This window comes from Condylura cristata, unplaced genomic scaffold, assembly GCF_000260355.1.
Source record: "Condylura cristata isolate star-nosed mole 26May11 unplaced genomic scaffold, ConCri1.0 scaffold00027, whole genome shotgun sequence".
Classification (NCBI taxonomy): domain Eukaryota; kingdom Metazoa; phylum Chordata; class Mammalia; order Eulipotyphla; family Talpidae; genus Condylura; species Condylura cristata.
Window position 1 is genome coordinate 20,025,728 of NW_004567128.1, and position 18,268 is coordinate 20,043,995.

General features: G+C 39.4%; 1 protein-coding gene across 1 annotated transcript in view; it reads left to right on the forward strand.

Annotated features, from left to right (window-relative positions):
- XK (X-linked Kx blood group) overlaps nucleotides 1–18,123 on the forward strand; it is a 39,330-nt gene extending 21,207 nt beyond the window's left edge. Inside the window, exon 3 of the mRNA XM_004690111.2 lies at nucleotides 14,448–18,123. Within this exon, the coding sequence (XP_004690168.1) occupies nucleotides 14,448–15,274 (827 nt within the window). The 3' untranslated portion in view covers nucleotides 15,275–18,123. The remainder of the gene's footprint in view (nucleotides 1–14,447) is intronic.
- Nucleotides 18,124–18,268: the final 145 nt, after the last annotated feature.

Consider the following 18,268-nt stretch of genomic DNA (forward strand, 5'->3'; position numbering starts at 1 on the left):
CCCTGCCACTCCCATTTTTTATCCCATTACCCACTCCACCCCCCAAAAATGTCTCTGGTTATAGTTGTCCATTATTTTTACCCCCTGGTCTTTTATGCTCCTGCTATGAGTGAAACCATCCAATATTTTTCTTTGTCTTTTTGGCTTATTTCACAAAGTATGATCCCTTCCAACTCCGTCCGTGTTGCTGCAAAAGGCATGTGTTTATCTTTCTTGATCACTGAGTAATATTCTATTGTGTGTATGCTGTACACATCTTTTTAATGCTGTAAGCAAATGTCTGATGGCACTTAGTCCGAAGACACACATGTGGATACACTAAAGACTTTTGCAAAAAGTTGAGTTCACGTTTTTTATTTCTTAGGTACAATGTATTCAATGCTTCCTTATCTTTTGGAATCAAAGATCACCCTGGCTTCGAGATGGAGAGATAAAAGGTTGGCTAAGGCCTAGAGATTGGCAGTGGGCAAGAAAAACATGTATGGAAAGGGTCAAACTGGCTCACACCGCTTTATTAATATGGGTAATAGTAATTGGTGTTGGTGGCTTTTACTTATTAAGGCTGATTCTGCATTTTTTTCCAGCATGTAGGAGACTAAGAAGAATTAGATAGGAAATTTTTAAATTTCCAGAGATAAATAGTTTTTAATACTAGCTTCAGATTGGAAGCTATTTCTGATATTTCTAATTGTGCCTCAAGATCTGAAAGTAATTTGAATTCAGTGGATAAAATGAAATTAAATTGTATCTATGGAAAATAATATTAACCATAAACACAAAGTATTTTAGAAGAAGGTTATTACAATGGCATATGTTCACTTTGTTTAGAGGGAAGAAGATAATCTGTGACTTTAGAAACTTCAAGAACTGGCTACTTCAGTTGTACTTAAGGATATACGGTTATCATCTGCCTTTGTGAGCATTTTCTGAGTTCTTTTGCATATGTAGACAAGGATCCAGATGTCAAAGTTAATTGAAGAGGGGGAGTGTGATGAGTGTCTAGAAAGAATGTAGAAAACTAGCTAATTCTAAATTCTGTTCTTTTTCAAACCTTTTAGAGAAGAATTTGGATTATTTTAGTTAATGTTTAAAATCTTTAAATTTCCAGAGATAAATAATTTTATTTCTCTGAGCAGAGAGTTGGCTAGCCAATTTCTTCTCTTCCAAAGTAAGAATGACAGGCAGAACAAATGTGCCAAATATGCATGAAACCCAGTTAAGCAGTCCAAGGGGAATAGAAGTTTCATGGTACTGGAGGTTTTGGTAAATATGGGCCAACCAGAAGTATATTTTATGTGTGTATTTTTCAGCCTTACTATTGCAAATATTTCAAAAAGATACATTTTCCTTCTACTACTCTTTGAGAAGATGCCATACTTACAGAAATACACTTCATGGATTGAGGATGGTGCACCATTTGGAATATGTTTGTTGCATATGCTAATTTAAAGAATACCGACTTGAATATAGTGCTGAATTTGATAACAAATTCTTGTTATCAAGAAATATTTATTTAAACCTACTATGTGCCACGCATAGTACTTTATGCCAGGCATCAGTGAACAAAGTAAAAAGTTCTCTTTTTGTTGAACTTGTATTCTACGAGGGGTATGAATTTGACGTCTCTTACCTAAAGCCAGAACAGTGGTTAATTGGAAAATAGATTTAATATGGGCAAGTTGAAGTTTTTAGTTATTTTGAATTTTACTTGCACGTGTCCAAACTCATCAAGTTTTATACAGTGTATACAGTTGTTTGTGCATAAATTATACTACCTCAGTCAAGCTATAAGAAATGTAGTTTGTTTTCTTACTCTAGTATTATGCTAATTTTACTCCAATATGGAAGTGTCTTAAGTCTCTGCTCCTTATTGAATATATATGGTTCGATCCCATACTGCTCGGGGTAAGCTACAACCAGATGAATTTGTTTAACTATTTGTAAATCCAAGAAAGATGATAGCTATATGGATGGACAGACGGACGGATGGATGGATGGATGGATGGATGGATGGATGGATGGATGGATGGATGGGTGACAATAGAGTAGAAAGTCTGGTACCTGTCTTGTTTTTGACTTCACCTTCTAAATACAGTTCTATTTAATATTATTTGTACCAAAGAACATTATTAGCTATACTCAGTGAAATACACACACACACACACACACACACATTCACACAGCAACCTAATAGTGGTTGATATGATTATTTAATGGTATATGCTAATGTATAAAATGGTATGTGGTCTACAAGAGTTAAAGGTGAATTCATATTCATCCTCCTAAATCAAACTCCCCTCTAAAGGCACTAGGGGAAATGCTTTCATGCATTATTGCAAGACTTTTCATTCAGCCTTGGCTTTAGCCTGGTTTAGGCTCTGATTTTTTCTGCAATCTGTGACCACAAGCTAGTGGCAGTTATTTAGCGATATTCAGTAGGAAAACAATTAGTTCCTCATTCTCATCTCCACATATACACAGGTCTTCATTACAAGATATAAGCCATATATTTATCCACTTTTTTTTTTTAAAAAAGATTTATTTATTTATTCGTACAGAACTGGGGTACAGGCCAGAGATGCGGAGGGTGAGAGGATTCACCAGAGACTGAGGGGAAGCAGAACAGGCAGATCAACGAAGTACACTGCTGAGGGGAGCAGCGGGCGGGTCAGGAGAGGTCTGCCTCACCATGCGGTCACCTCCAGGGCAGGCGGGGTTCGAACTCATGCGGAAGTGGATTTAGTTTCTCAGTGCAGTGCTTTAACCCGCTGCGCCACCTGGGAGGGCCAATCCACTTTTTTTTAAGATTTACTTATTTATTCATACAGAACTGGGTACAGGTCAGAGGTTCAGGGATGGTGAGAGGATTCACCACACACAGAGAGGGGAGCAGAGCAGGCAGATAGAGGAAGTACACTGCTGAGGGGAGCACCTGGTGGGTCAGGAGGGGTCTGCCACACCATGTGGATCACCTCCGGGGCAGGCGGGGATCGAACACATACGGAAGTGGCTTTAGCTTCTTAGTGCAGTGCTTTAACCCGCTGCGCCACCAAGGAGGGCCCTATACACTTATTTTTTATTTATATCCTATCTCTAAATAATTTTCATGTTGCTCACAACCATAGACACATAAGAACAAGGCCATTAAATATGGAGAACAGAAGTAAAGCATATGAATAGAGAGAGGGAAGATAAATTTTGGGGGAAATTATACAGTTGAAAAGACTAGTGGAAGTAAGGATGTGTATATTTACAAGTGTCTGTGGTCCAAACATTGGCAAAGCAGAAAATGCATGACATTATTTCAGGCCTCTGGTCAGGTGGCTATGTTTGATTGTTTACAGTGCCCATTGTATGTGAGTTACTGTGTTTTAAGAGGGTTTGCCATGCTTTGCAATTAAGAATCTGCAGCAGAATGCAGAACTTTTGTCTGAGGGTTCTGAATAGTTATAAGTAACCTGATAGAGGGTCCCACACTTGGTGGTCAGATACTGACTCCCTTTGTTTGGCAATAGGAGGGTTTTCTTTTTCTCTGGCTTAACTCATTGATACTTCTTCTCTCTGCCTGAGGCAGGATGATAAGGAAGGAGGAGAACTGGTTGGTAGGGCAGATAAAGCAGCCTGCCCCACTTCTTTCTGATCATTGATTGTGCCTTGGGAGGCAATTCTCAGAAGCCAGCTCAGCACTGTGAGGCTTGCCCACTCCAAGATGTCTAGACAGCATGATTTCAGAAAGTCACTAAATGGAGGCTATTCATGGAATAGAAAATAAATATGAAAGAGGGACTGAGTGGAAGCAGGCAAGAATCAAACAACTCCCCCCAATACTCTGCAGGTCATACTTAAGTGTGGAGCACACGCAGATACATTCTTGAGGCCCTGGGCAATTTCAAGTGTTCTTGCCTGTCATGAAAAAGAGATGAAAAGTGAAGCCGAGATGGACATAGGCCTGATTATTGAGTCAGAATCTCCAGTTGGTTAAATTAAGACTAAAGCTTAGAACAAGGTTGCATAGGTGTGAACTCCAGCTCTGCTAGCTGAGTGGGAAGTAATTTACCATTATATTGTCTCTGTGCTCCCATCTGTATAATGAGGATAACAGTATCTACTTTATAGATGTTAGCATTATGTGATCAGTACCTGTAAAGTTGTTATGATAGCCCCTAGTATGAAGTAAGAGAGCAATAATTATTTTGGATATAAGAATGACGAGCTAGACGATTTTATCACCCAGTTCCATTAGGTAAGAAACCAAACTATTTCTAGGAGAAAAATAACAAAATCATTCAGAATCTCTGGGAGTTATAGACTAGAGATCAAGTATTACATCCTGTGTGCTATAAATAATATGCCATAATATTTATTCTGACAATTCCCACTGTGAAACAAAATATAAATATTTTTGAAATGGAAGTCCTGAAGTTTTGACTCAACATTTGGAAAACTGGCAGGTGTTCTTGGGAGATTTTTGTAATAGTAAGGTCGTAGTGACTTGGACTTTAAAATACATTTTTATACTATTAGGGTATCTTTTTGGCTACATCTATAGAACAAAGTTTACTATACCAACTAAATATATGGGTTTATACTATGTTTTCTACTTGGCATTTCTAGTTGATCAGGATAGAAAAGGAAACTGTCTCTGAAATGACTTTATTATAATAATGAAAGAGTAATCTTTGCCCTTAAAAATAAATTTAATAATCATTTACTGAGTGCCTACTAACTGCTATAGTAGTACACCTAGATCTTTTAATAAACAGCTTTATTAAAGTATAAAATATATACAGTAAACTGTGCTCAGCACATTGGTGAAGCTTGATGAACGATCACAAAGAAAATACACCATGTAACCCTGTATCCAGGACAAGCCACGGAAGAGTACCTGAACCCCCAGAAGCCTCCCTGTACCACTTCTTGGTCACTTCCGCATGGTCCTTCCCAAAGGGTGTACACTAAGCAGAAAGCAGACAACATCAGGCTAATGTTTCTGTTTTTAAAAAATTGCATATATAGATGGCATTGGAGTTCTAGCTTCTTTCACTCAATATTGTATTTTTTTGAAATTTTTCAATGTTGCGCCTTGTAGCAGAAGTTTTTTTTAGCATTACTATGTTGTATTCCATTGTGGGAATATACTACAATAAAATGATAGCATTCTGCACTTAATATGTAGGTCATTTTCACATTGGGGTCAATTAGAAATAACACTGCTGTAATTCGCCGGCATGTCCCCTTTCATATACATGTATATCAAGGTCTGCAACAGATATACTCAGCAGTCAAATTTCTGGGCCTCAAGGAATGCCTATGTTTAGCTTTAGAAGAAGCTGCAGAAAGCTTCCTTCCCACCCTCCACAACACATGGTTACACTTTCAGTAGCACAATGAGTGTACAGGAGTATTTTATTTTAGTTTGAATCTGCATTTCCTGATGACTAAGTAGCTTGAGTTTCTTTTTGTGTCTTTGGCGGTCATTTTGGGGTGACAAATGAGTGAACCCTTTTTGTATGAAAACTGAGTTGAGTTTATCTTTTCGGGCCTTGTTCAGACCTTCCTGTATGCCTCCGCTTCCATATGGCTTTGGTTTTGTTGGATCTGAAATACTACCGTTAGTATTTCCTTCAGAGCAGGTCTGTTTTGAACAAATTCCCTAATTCTGATTTTATCTCATTTTGGGGTATAGAACTCTTTGTTCTATAATTTTGAGGTCATCATTCATTTTAATTTTACCTCCATTATTACTGTGGAGATGCCAACTGTCCTTACTGTTATTCTTTTGTAGTTAATCTTTTTGTTTCTTAGTACTTTCTCAGGTTTTTGTTTTAACTTTTGGCTTTCAACAATTTTAACTTGATAGAGATGCTTTTTTTTTTTCTTCATATTTATCTTATTAGGATTTACTTTGATATTTAGCAGTTTGGGGAAATTTTATCAGTCTTTGTCACTTTAAATATTACTTCTTTTGGGGGCCTCTCTGGTGCAGCACTATGAAGCTGTCCACAATACAGCAGCATGAGTTTGACCCCCGGCCAGGGAGGTGACCCACATGGCACAGCTGACCTCTCCTGTCTCACCTGCTCTCCCCCTCAGCAGAAGATTTCAGTCAGTCTGCCTGTTGTGTTCCCCACTCTGTCTCTGGTGAATCCTCTCACCCCCTACACCTCTGGCCTGTATGCCAGTTCTTGTATGCATAAATAAGTAAATATTTTAAAAAATATATTGCTTCTGGCCAACTCTTCTTATTTCCCTACCCCCCAATATTTTCACTTTTCCACTTTTCACCTGATGTTTTTATTTACCTATTTTCTTCTGAATTGTCTTCTACTTAGTAGTGATAGCCATTTCTAATCTGATACACCTGCGTTGATTTTCATTTTGTTTATTGTATTTTTCAGTTCTAGAATTTCCATTTTCTCTTTTAGAAAAATTACCGGTCTTGTGGGTGCCTTGGTGGTGGGTGTGCTGTGGTGGCAGGCATGTGAGGAGGTATTTTATTTTTTTTAAGATTTTTTATTTATTTATGCGTACAGAATGGGGGTACAGGAGCGGTGATAACACTCACTAGAGACAGAGTGTAGAGCAGAACAGGCAGATCGATGAAGTATATTGCTGAGGGGAGCAGCAGGCGGGTCAGGAGAATTCTGCTGTGCCATGTGGTCACCTCTGGGGTGGGGATCGAACTCACACTGAAGCTGTGGTGACCAGCTTTGCAGTGCTGCACTCCAACCCACTGAGCCACCAGGGAGGGCCCGTCATATAATTTCTTAAATATATTAATTAGAGATATTTTGTAGTCAGTGTCAGATAATTCCAGTATCTGTGTCTCCCATGGATCTGTTTTATTATCTATTTTTATTCCTAGATTTTAATATTTCTTTTCAATTTTTATTATTGGCATCCATATTATTTTTAATTGTCTGATATTTGTATGAAAAAAAGAGATAATTTGAGGCCATGGATGCATTATCTTTCTCCATTAAAATTTTACTTAACAGTTACAAAGATTTTACTTAAGTTGGACTTCATGTAGACTAACTATTTTCAACTACAACTTGAGTTGATTGAAATCTGTACTTGACCTGAAATCAGGTCTTGTGAGGGTTTATTTATTTCTGATCACCTTCATTCCTAGTGTCTAGTGCTCTAGGTTCCCACCAAGAGCTTTGTGGGGCCACAATCAGTATTTGCTCCTATACACACTAGCTTTGAAAGACTAATGAAAGCTATGTTCAGATTCTTGTCTCTTTGTACCTACATAACATGAAGAGAAAAACAGCTACAGGATTTTCTCTTGGAACTTTGCTTCTCTTTGATATCTTGGTCTCAGAAATGCTTTGTTAGATCTATGATACTTTGGAATGGATGTTGGTCTACTTCTTGGCATAAATGTTTTACAAAAACAAATCTACCATTGCCAGCATGAAAATCACCCTCCTTTGCTTTCTGATGCCTTTTTTATTTTTAGCAAGTTCAAAAAAGCATGACATAGAACTGTACTTTTTTTTCTTTTCAATTTAAAATTTCCAATTTAAATGCTTATTGATAGCTGTGAGTAAGGTTAATACATCATTCTTAAGTTAGTCTATGCATTTCTGGCCTTGAATACTGGCAAACTTTTGGGGCTACATATGGGCAAATGTGAAATCTGTTCCAAGTTTGATCCACCCATAGTTAAGAATGAAAAGCAACAAAGGAAGATTCACCGATGGCCAAAATGCACATGAAGAAATGCTTGATCGTCAGTCATATGGGGAATGCAAATCAAAATCCCAGTGAGATGCCACTTCACCGTCACTAGAATGACTAGAGTCAGAAAGCTATAATAATAAAACTACAAGTTAATCATAATAACAAACATTGGCAAGAACATAGAGAAATTGGAACTCTAATATACTACTGATAGGAATGTAAGATGTATGATTGCTTTAGAAAACAGTCTGGCAGTTCCTTAAACAAATATGCAGTTACTATATGACTCAGAAACTCTATTCCTGTAGACCCAAGAGAAATAAGAACTTATGTCCACACAAAGAGGTGTTCAGGAAGAGTGTTCATAGCAACACTCATAATAGCCAGGAGATAGAAAAAACACAAATGTGCATTGGTGACCAGTGGATAAACAAAATATGGTATATTCACAAATGGGAGATTATTTGAACATAAAAAGGATTGCAGTACTAGTAAATGCTGCAATATGGATGAACTTGGAGAATGTTAGGCTTAGTGAAAAAAAAAAGTCACAAAGACCACATATATTATATGATTCCTTTCATATAAAAGTTCACAATAAGGGAAATCTATAGGGACAGAAAATAGATCAGTGATTTCTTCGGGCCAATTGGGTTGAAAGGAAGGGTTGGAGGAATGATAGATTAAAGGGTATTAGGGTTTCTTTTTGAAAGAAGTGAAAAAATGGCCCTCCCTGGTGGTACAGCGGGTTAAAGCACAGCACTGAGAAGCTAAAGCCACTTCCGCATGAGTTCGATTCCCGCCTGCCCCGGAGGTGACCACATGGCATGGTAGACCTCTCCTGACCCACCCGCTGCTTCCCTCAGCAGTGTACTTCATCGATCTGCCTGTTCTGCTTCTCACTCTGTCCCTGGTGAATCCGCTCACCCTCTGCATCTCTGGCCTGTACCCCCAGTTCTGTATGAATAAATAGATAAATCTTAAAAAAAAAAAAAGAAAGTAGTGAAAATGTACTAAAATGGATTGATCATGGTTGCATATATCTGTGAGACTACTTTAAGAAAACATTGACGTGTGTACTTTAAATCGCGAATTGCCTGGTATGTGAAGTATATCACAGTAAAAGCTGTCAAAATAAAGAACCAGAGCAGTATTTGTGTTAACAACTGGAGAGGGAATGTGGCAGATGTGAGTGATGGTGGTGACGATCTCTCTCATCCTCAGCCTCTTCGTTGACAGTTTGTTAACCAATTATCAGGCCTAAGGTGGAATGAAAGCAGAGGAATGTTGAATCTAGAATAAGTAGTCAAGGATAACTCCCAGTAGTAAGGCATGGACTCTAGTAAGAACAGTATTCGGCCAATTGACTAGGAAGATGCCACTTCTTGGTGAGATAATCCAGTCCTGTGTTAATTCTGGTTGAGCCCCACATTCTGAAGCAGCACTTACCCCCTTAGTTGCTTCTGTGGTCAGAGAATACCATATTGGTTCTCCATAACCCTGTTTTGCAAGTTAAAGGAGAAATTTTTAGAGTGTTCACTTAAATCTCCAATGTCTTTTCTAATTTGGATCTTAAATTCTTCAGTTAGTGGTGGAAAGAGGCAGTTCACATATCATGCACTTTTTCATTCATCCATTTACTCAAGTATATATTACCCACTTTGTACCAGTCACTGTGCTAGTACTGGTAATAAAAATATGTAGTTACCGCTAGGAAATTGCACTGTATAGGAAATAGACAAGTAAACCAAAGGTACCGAGTGATGAGACAAAATATATGCATAGGGGGCTGTGAGATCCCAATAGAGTGACTGTTAACTGAGGCTAGAAAGAGTCTTGGAATCATTTCTTTAAAAGATTTATTTATTTATGTATACAAGAGCTGGGTTCAGGCCAGAGGTGCAGAGGGTGAGAGGATTCACCAGAGACAGATTAGGGAACAGAACAGGCAGATTGACTGAAATACTGCTTAGGGGAGCAGTGGGTGAGACCAGAGAGATCTGCGGTACCATGTGGGTCCCCTCCCTGGCCAGGGATGGAACTTGTGCTGCAGTGGCTGCGGATAGCTTCATGGTGCTGTGTTTTAAACCCTTGCACCACCAGGAAAGCCCTTGGAATCATTTAAGACAATTAAATGGATATAGTTGAATAAAGGCTAGGGAAGGCATCATTGATAAGGTCACACTTCAATTGAACCTTGAAGAACAAGGAGATAAGGAAGAGAAGGCTGTTGGCAGAGAAACAAGGCAGTTAGCATCCTTTGCCAACACTATATGAGAGGTAACAAGTGACAATCAGAAAGGGAGAAATACTTTTCAGGCTTTAATGTACATACAATTCGCCTAGAAAATCTTGCTAAAATACAAATTCTGGATCTGAGATGGGGCACTTCAGACAAACTCCTTCCTGTTTTGTTACTGATGTTGTTGGTCAATGAGCCATGCTGAGTAGCAAGAGCTCAGAGATTTATTTGGGTGTAATGGGGGAATGTAAGATGAGATTTTTCAGGGAACTTAAGTTTTGTTCTTAGCATGTTTTGTTTTGTTGTTTTTAATCACCTCTACGATATCTAATAAGGAAAGCCTGGTAGGTTTCCTTGGGTAGAAGGGCAATCTGGTGGTGACATCTGTCACTCATTGATCACCTGTGCTGATTGGCTGAGCTGGCTGACTGGGTGGGTGTCCCTTTCCCCCTTCACTACTCCCTTGTCATGGCTCTTGAATTGCATGCTCAGCAGAAGAGGACAGCCTTCTCCAGTAGAGGAGAACTTCCTTCATCAGGAGTATATGAAGAACTGCACTTTACTCCTAGAACCCCAAAGCAAGTTCTCAGGGTCCATTTACAGGAAAATATATGGTAGTCAATCTCCTAAGACTCCAGACACATCCTAGCAGGCCTCTGCAGGGGGCAGGCTACTTTTCTTTAAAAAACAACCAGACCAGGCCCTCCCTGGTGGCGCAGCGGGTTAAAGCACAGCACTGAGAAGCTTAAGCCACTTCCGCATGAGTTCGATCCCCGCCTGCCCTGGAGGAGACCACATGGTGTGGCAGACCTCTCCCGGCCCGCCTGCTGCTCACCTCAGCAGTGTACTTCGTCGATCTGGCTGTTCTGCTCCCCACTCATCTGCCTGTTCTGCTCCCCACTCTGTCTCTGGTGAATCCTCTCACCCTCTGCATCTCTGGCCTGTACCCCAGTTCTGTATGAATAAATAAATAAATCTTAAAAAAAAAAAAAAACAGACCAAAAAAAAAAAATAGGTTCTTGAGTGGATGAGAAAGAAATGCCTGAGAAGGAGACAGAGGCGAATCTGTAAGAAATGTGAGAAGCCGATTGAAGGAAACCATCATTTCTACAGGAAAGTTTTAAGAAGGTGGGAATGAGTGATGCCAAATGTTGTGGAGAGATAGGAAGGAGCAAGACCAGAATCTAGATTGCAAGGAGTTGTGGTTAGAAAGGGAGTTTTTTGATTAGAGATAATTCAAGAGGACTGACTGGAAAGTATCCAAGAGAATGTTGGATGACAGAAAGAAGTGTGAACCAAAGAGAGAACTCCTTTTTTTCTCCTCCATCCCATCATCCCTCCCTCTCTCCCTACTAGCATTGTTATAGGACTATTCAGCATCTAGAAGGTTGAGAAGATATTGCAATGGAGAAAGGATTATTGATAAGTGTAGCACATGTGGAGATCCTGGCTCCAAGCAGTAGGAAAGACACTTTGTCTACTGATTTGAGAGAAAAAAAGGTAAACTATAAATCACTGACTTTCAGAAATCTACTTAAAATTCCAAATTTCATAAGCTTGGTGTGCTAACTCCTAGTTTTCCTCTGCATTACACTCAATTTGTAGCCTGCCGCAGTCCATCCTTGAATCCATTCACTAATTTTTATGAAAAATATATTCCACCCAAGCATTTTGTATGTTCATTTTTTTGAATATCCAATATCTATGAAGTCATGTTAGAGAAAACAAACTGTTTACCATCCTCCTTCTCTGGATCACCCTCCTATGTCACTCCAGTACAGCAGAGAAACAGTTTTCCTTTCTCCATCCTAAGAATTCCATTCTAAGAGGAATCCCGGAAAATAAAATATTCTCTGCCACTTAACACAGAAATAAGTTTTGATGTTGTCAGGGAATGAGCCGGCTCACTCCTAATAACATCGTAGGAAGAGAGCACCTTTGGAAGAAATCCATTTGGTCAGAACTTACTGGTAGGATGCTTTGGAAGTGTGGCAAGGGTTTGGAGTATTGCCAAAGCTACCTGTGTAGCTTTGCCTAGAATGCACATCCCCCCCAAACACACAACCTCATAGGAAATAAGGGTAGAATTATTAGGGCATGTTGGACTTCTATCAGGTATCAGTTCAATGGGCAGGGCTGCCAACGGATCCCCTCTGTGTTGCCTGTAGGACGATAAGGTTGGGAAATGCTACAGAGGACTTACCTCCATTTCAGTCTGAATAAGTAGGTATTTGCATGAGATTCATCCTAACCATCCTTTAGAGAGCAGCTTAATTCTAGTGGTAGAAATGTACATTTCAAGCATTTTGTGCAAGTGTCTTGCTTCCCAAGTGCATTTCTTTTCCTGGTCCCCTTTCTATCTGTGGCATTTTGCAGTGAGCACCCAACAGTGGGAATGATGACTGAAGTCAGTGATTCGAGATCATTTCTTTGCAGTCTCAGAAGGCTTCAGCAGTTGTTTGCTACTAAGCAGCAGTTGGGAGGTAATTGGCTAATTTTCTTGATAGAGAAAAAGAGGTAATTTGGAGATAATTGACCTAACAAGAGAAAAATGAATAGATTCTTAAAAATTATTTGGGTCATTGCATTTTTCATAGTAACAGATAATTTGGAGTTAAAGTGCCACAAATATGATAATATAAATACTGCATGTATAGCTTATTTATGTTTTAATGGTTTATGATCAGTTCACCTGTCTGAAGTATTTTTCTTATAGTAAAAAGAAATAAGGACTAAAAGAATAGGGTTAAATTCTAAATCCTTAGGGCTCTTAAATTTATACATGTAACCGCATGTGTAAATATATAGCACTATGATGTATTTGCTTTGCAATGCTCTGAAGAATTAATCTCTCTCAAAAAAAAAAAAGCCCAAAAATTCAGTTCAGTTACTTTACAGGCTATTACTATGGCAGTATTTCTGTCTTTCAAATTGGATTAGTAGAAAGTGTTTCTAATGAATAATATTGAGGATTTAAATCAGTGCAAACTGTGAGAAAAGTTGATGCTTTGATTAAGGCTGATTAAGGCGAGTAAGTGCCAACACTTCAAAATATCATGCTCACCAACCCTAGATATTTTCCCATTGATTCAGAACTTACATAAGAAAAAGATCCTTTACTCCAATGCCCTCAATATTTTAGGTAGAGACATTTTTGTCACATGGGCATTTCATTTTAACAAGCAGGCATGGAAAGTACTCTCATCTCAATTTTATGAATGAGAAAACACAACCCAGTGAAATTGTCATTTTCCCAGTGTAACTGGTGAGACAAAAGCAAAACCAGAGGCAGACTCTCCCTAGCTCCAAGCCCGGCCTCCCCTGCCTTCTTGTTCCAATATCTGGAGGCGGTGGCAGTCTGTAGTAAGTGATCACATTTGTTTTTACTTTGCAGTCTATTCAGGGGTCAGCAGCAGATTTCTTAGATAATAGAATTCACAACAAACGCTGTTAGGCTCTGGGGCATGTCACCCTGCTCCAGACGTGAGCTGCACCTTGTCCTTCCCCAAACTGCTGTTCTGTGTAAACTGGATAGAGTCATGAAACCATTTTAGGAAACAGTCAGTTAGTCATACAATTGTAGAAATTTAAATCAATAGCGCCTAAAACAAATACATTGGCATAAACAGATTCTAACTCAATAAATATAATGGGCAGGGGGAGAGAAGAAATAAACAACTAGAGACTTCTTGAAACAGTAAAGTCTTTAAGCCCAAAACAGATTGACTCTCAGTAACAGCGAGGTTCACATTTCTTTTGGTGTTTTGCAGAATTTAAGAGTATTACTGAAGACTAAAGAAAGTGAGCATTCTATAGTCCACAATAAATGTGAAAGGTTCTGCAGATACAGAGAAACTCATTGACACATTGGCTGGCAAGTACCTTCTGTCTGTGTACCTACTGCTGGCATAAGTTGAGGGGCTTCTAGTAGCAGACATGATCACTCTTGACTCCTCAGGAGCCTGTGAACTCACCAGCAACAAAATGCACAATGTAAATAAAGAAAACCTACATATCCAGATGGACAAGATGGGGGCGGAAATATGTTTTAATTGGCCCTGAAATGTACCCTGAGACTATGGATTGAGTGCATATGTATTTGGAAACATGTGAGGGACATGGGAGAAGAAAATGAGACAGGGCAGGGAAGACAGCCAACAGGGGAACATTATTAGATGGCTGTCACAGCGAGTGACTAAGTGTTAACCCAGGGAGGAAGCCCTGGTAGTAGTGTAGAACACAAGCCTCTGTTACCCCACCCAGGGGATCAGTAGCGAGGTGAGGGTGCTTAGGTTGCTATAGTCCAGCTATTATCAAGGCTAGATAGAAGTGGGGTATTGAGCACTCAGGAGTGTTAGTTCCTCGGCATTTCAGTCTGCCGGGTACCTAGGCAGAGCAGACCTCTCCAGCTGGAAAAAGGCCTCGGCACAGTGAGCAGATACCTAGAGTGTCTGCCATAGCAGGGATCTTGGTGGAGCTAAGACTTGACAGTGCTCTTTCTCTTTTCTCCCAGGTTTCTTCATGTTCATATCCCTGTTGTCCATTGTATACGGAGCTTTGCGCTGTAACATCTTAGCCATCAAGATCAAGTACGATGAATACGAAGTCAAAGTGAAGCCTCTGGCCTATGTCTGTATCTTCCTCTGGAGGAGCTTTGAGATTGCCACTCGAGTTGTGGTCCTGGTCCTCTTTACCTCCGTCCTGAAGGCCTGGGTGGTGATGGTCGTGCTCGTCAACTTCTTCAGCTTCTTCTTATACCCTTGGATCCTTTTCTGGTGCAGTGGCTCTCCATTCCCCGAGAACATCGAGAAGGCCCTCAGTCGGGTGGGCACCACCATTGTGCTCTGCTTCCTCACCTTGCTCTACTGCGGTATCAACATGTTCTGCTGGTCAGCTGTGCAGCTAAAAATCAACAACCCTGACCTCATTAGCAAGTCCCAGAACTGGTACCGGCTATTGGTCTACTACATGCTGAGATTCATTGAGAATGCCTTCCTCCTGCTCATGTGGTATCTTTACAAGACTGACATCTATATGTATGTGTGTGCGCCGCTGTTGATTCTGCAGTTGCTAGTTGCATACTGCATAGCCATTCTGTTCATGCTTGTGTTCTATCAGTTCTTCCATCCTTGCAAAAAGCTCTTTTCCACCAGTGTTTCTGAAGGTTTTCAGGAGTGGCTAAAGTGTATTTGCTGTATTGGTAGGCGGCAGAGACCCCAAGAGTCTGTAGCAAAGACAGATGTGAGAATATCAGGAGAAAGAGATGATATTCCTTCTAGCAGTAAAGTAACCTCTGTGACCAACCCGACGGTGAATACTCAGGAGCTCTACTCTGCTTAATAGGACTTGAGTTTCCTAGGATACTGACACTGTTTTCTGTTCTTCACACAAGTGTTGAGCACTGCATAGTTAACAAAGCAGGAAGTTCATCTCACCTCCTTGTGAGTCACTCCCCTTTAGAGTGTTCTTGGGCATGCGGGCACTATGGCAGAAGCTAGGGAGACCCCTGAGTGCTGGAGGAGCAGCATAAGGCGCTACCGTTCATGCCAGACCATATTCTTCTAGGCTAACTGACCTTTCGTTGGCATGAAATCTGAGTTAGACTGGTTAGATCCATCAGGCAGAGCGATGAGGGGCATTTTTTGGGTTTCTAGATATACTGGTCTAGATTGCCTAATGTTTTATTATGTCTGAGGATACTTATCACCCATGATCCATCCTGATGACCGGGGCAGGTTCCTGGGGTTTTGCTATCAGCAACATCATTTCTGTCAGAGTTTTCAAAGAGAGCTGTTTTAATAGACAGATGTTCCATTATTGTATCATTGGGGTTCTTTGTACATAACCAACTGTGTGCCACCTTGGTCTGATATCTCTAAGTGATTCAAAAGTCTAGATTTAGAGATTTTATTTCCAAGAATAAATGGATACAAAGTTGAATTCTAAACATGGTTATGGAAGCCCTAGTATTTTAGGAAAGTTGTTTCCTTACAACATGTTGAAGAAATTCTGGATCAAGCCAGTTGTTAAAATATCTACATGTTGTAGGATTTCATAAACAGGACTCTTACCTTCTCTGGGTGGTGGAAGATGTGAATCTACTAGAAGGTGGTCTTAAAATTCTTCAAGGTTCAGTATTTTCCATCAATTCTAGGAACTTTCTAGTAGAATTTTGTAGGATTTGCCTTCTTAAAAAGGGTTGTACTAAAATTCGTAGTCTTCACACCCTCTCTTCCTTGCCTCTCAGAAATTATTTGTTCTAGAAAATGTCACAGAAATCTCTCACCTAGCTCAGGTATATAAGCCATTTTAATTTCCATTAATTGAAAGAAAAGGGTTTACTTCCCTTTGCCCCCCCACCCCAGTTAGATGTTAACTTTAGAAACTTCCATATTATAGAAAGGGATGAAATGTCTTTAACTGAATGTGTTTTAGTTTGGTGTGATTATAAGCTACTTTGAACAAAATCTCCAACTTATCCTCCTGCATGCTCCCCCTTCAATTAATTTCTCTTTTTATCTAAAACCCTATATACGTTCATAGAAGGATAGTGTAGCATCCCATCAATGGTCTCGGGAAAATACCTGGATCCAGACTCGTTGTTTCTACTGTTAAATCCTTCATAGTGAAGTATCTGGAAACAGGTGAGCCGTCACTGAGTAGGCTGGACATTGCAGGTCAGTCAGGATCAAGAGTCAACGGGCCCTAACGACTATACTTTCTGACCAACCAGTTTCTAAAAACCAGTCCATCAGGGAACAGATTAAAAATGCTAAGTCTGAGTGAGTTCATTGTCAGAATTAAACAGGGATAGGGATTGGTAAGTAAGAGCCTTCATTTGAGGCTTGTCTTAAGAACCACTATAAAGTCTGAACCTTCATTACATTTTAATGTAGAAGACAGTAAGTATCTTGAGTAACCTCAAACCAAACTAGTAGTGACTGTCAGTGAGACTACCCAAAGCCAACTGTATGCCACATTTATAAGTACAAGGAGAATTGGTATCTAAGTTGTGCATTTTGTCATCATTAACCCTTGATACACAAATACTCCTGCTTTGGGGTCATCCATCCACTTTGTCCATCCACTTAGGGGAGAGAAGTCACTTTTTTCCTGTATGGTAAAAATGTGTGTCATGTTGAACTGAAAATTTTTGTTTTAAAATTATACTTGAAATGAGTTTAGACTGCAGAGCTAGGTTGCCCTGAAAACTAACAAAACAGCAAATTTCCTCATGTGTTGAGAGTGAAAGTTTGTTTTTCTGCTATAATTCTAATTTTTAAAGCTCTCAGTGCTGTGTGCTTCCTCTAGTTACATACCACAACTTGTCACGTCAGCTGTTCCACCTGAATTACTATCATTTGGCTAAATGGAGTTGAAGTATTTCCTCAAATATATTGAACTAGCATCCTCAGACATGTTTAGACTTTCTCTCTTCGTTACTGGAGACAGCACTGTATAGATTGGCATCTCCTTGTCCAGCCCTACAAACTACTGAATTGCCCTATACCTCAGATTCCTCACCCGCCAAATTGGATGATACACCTGCCCAACCTACCTCACAAAGTTGTTAGAAAGCTCTATTTAAGTAATAGGTGTGAAAACGCTTTGAAAACATTTTTTAAAGTGCCATGTATATTTAAGGTATTGTTATAGTTATTCAAATCCATAGACTGGTTATGATTAGTAGTTCCATCCATTAGTGTCTTGAGTCAATACATGGGCCTTGGCCTTCTGGAAGGGCAAGTGTGAATGTTCGCTGCTCAGCACTTGACCTTTATCATCAGTTGCTTGCAGAATTTAGCACCCAAACACATAGTACTTGAAGGAAAAAGACCCATTGAAATCTGTTAAGCGTTTTTGAGGGCAAATAAATTTATCATTTTTGTATTGATTGTCATTCATAACAGGCAAAGCAGCATCTTTTATATTGTGATTTGCATCTTGAAAGTGTGATCCTGCTAGACTTCAGCTGAATTTGGGTGCAATCTTTTCAGCCTTGTAAATGGGAAATAAACATTAAAATGGATTGTAAAATATAACATTTCCTTGGAAACCACCTTAAGAACATTAGTGTTGTGATTATGAGTGTGTCCGTACTTCTCAGACAATTAATTGTGGATGTGAAGTTTTGTAGGCTGCTTCTTTGCAGTCATTGACTAAAAAATATTGTGTATGTTTTCTCATATAATAAATTAATTTTTCAGTTTGTCCATGTGGTTCATTCTTTTATACAGTCATATCATCTATCTATCTATCTATCTATCTATCTATCTATCTATCTATCTATCTATCTATCTATCTATCTATCTATCTATCCATCCATCCATCCAT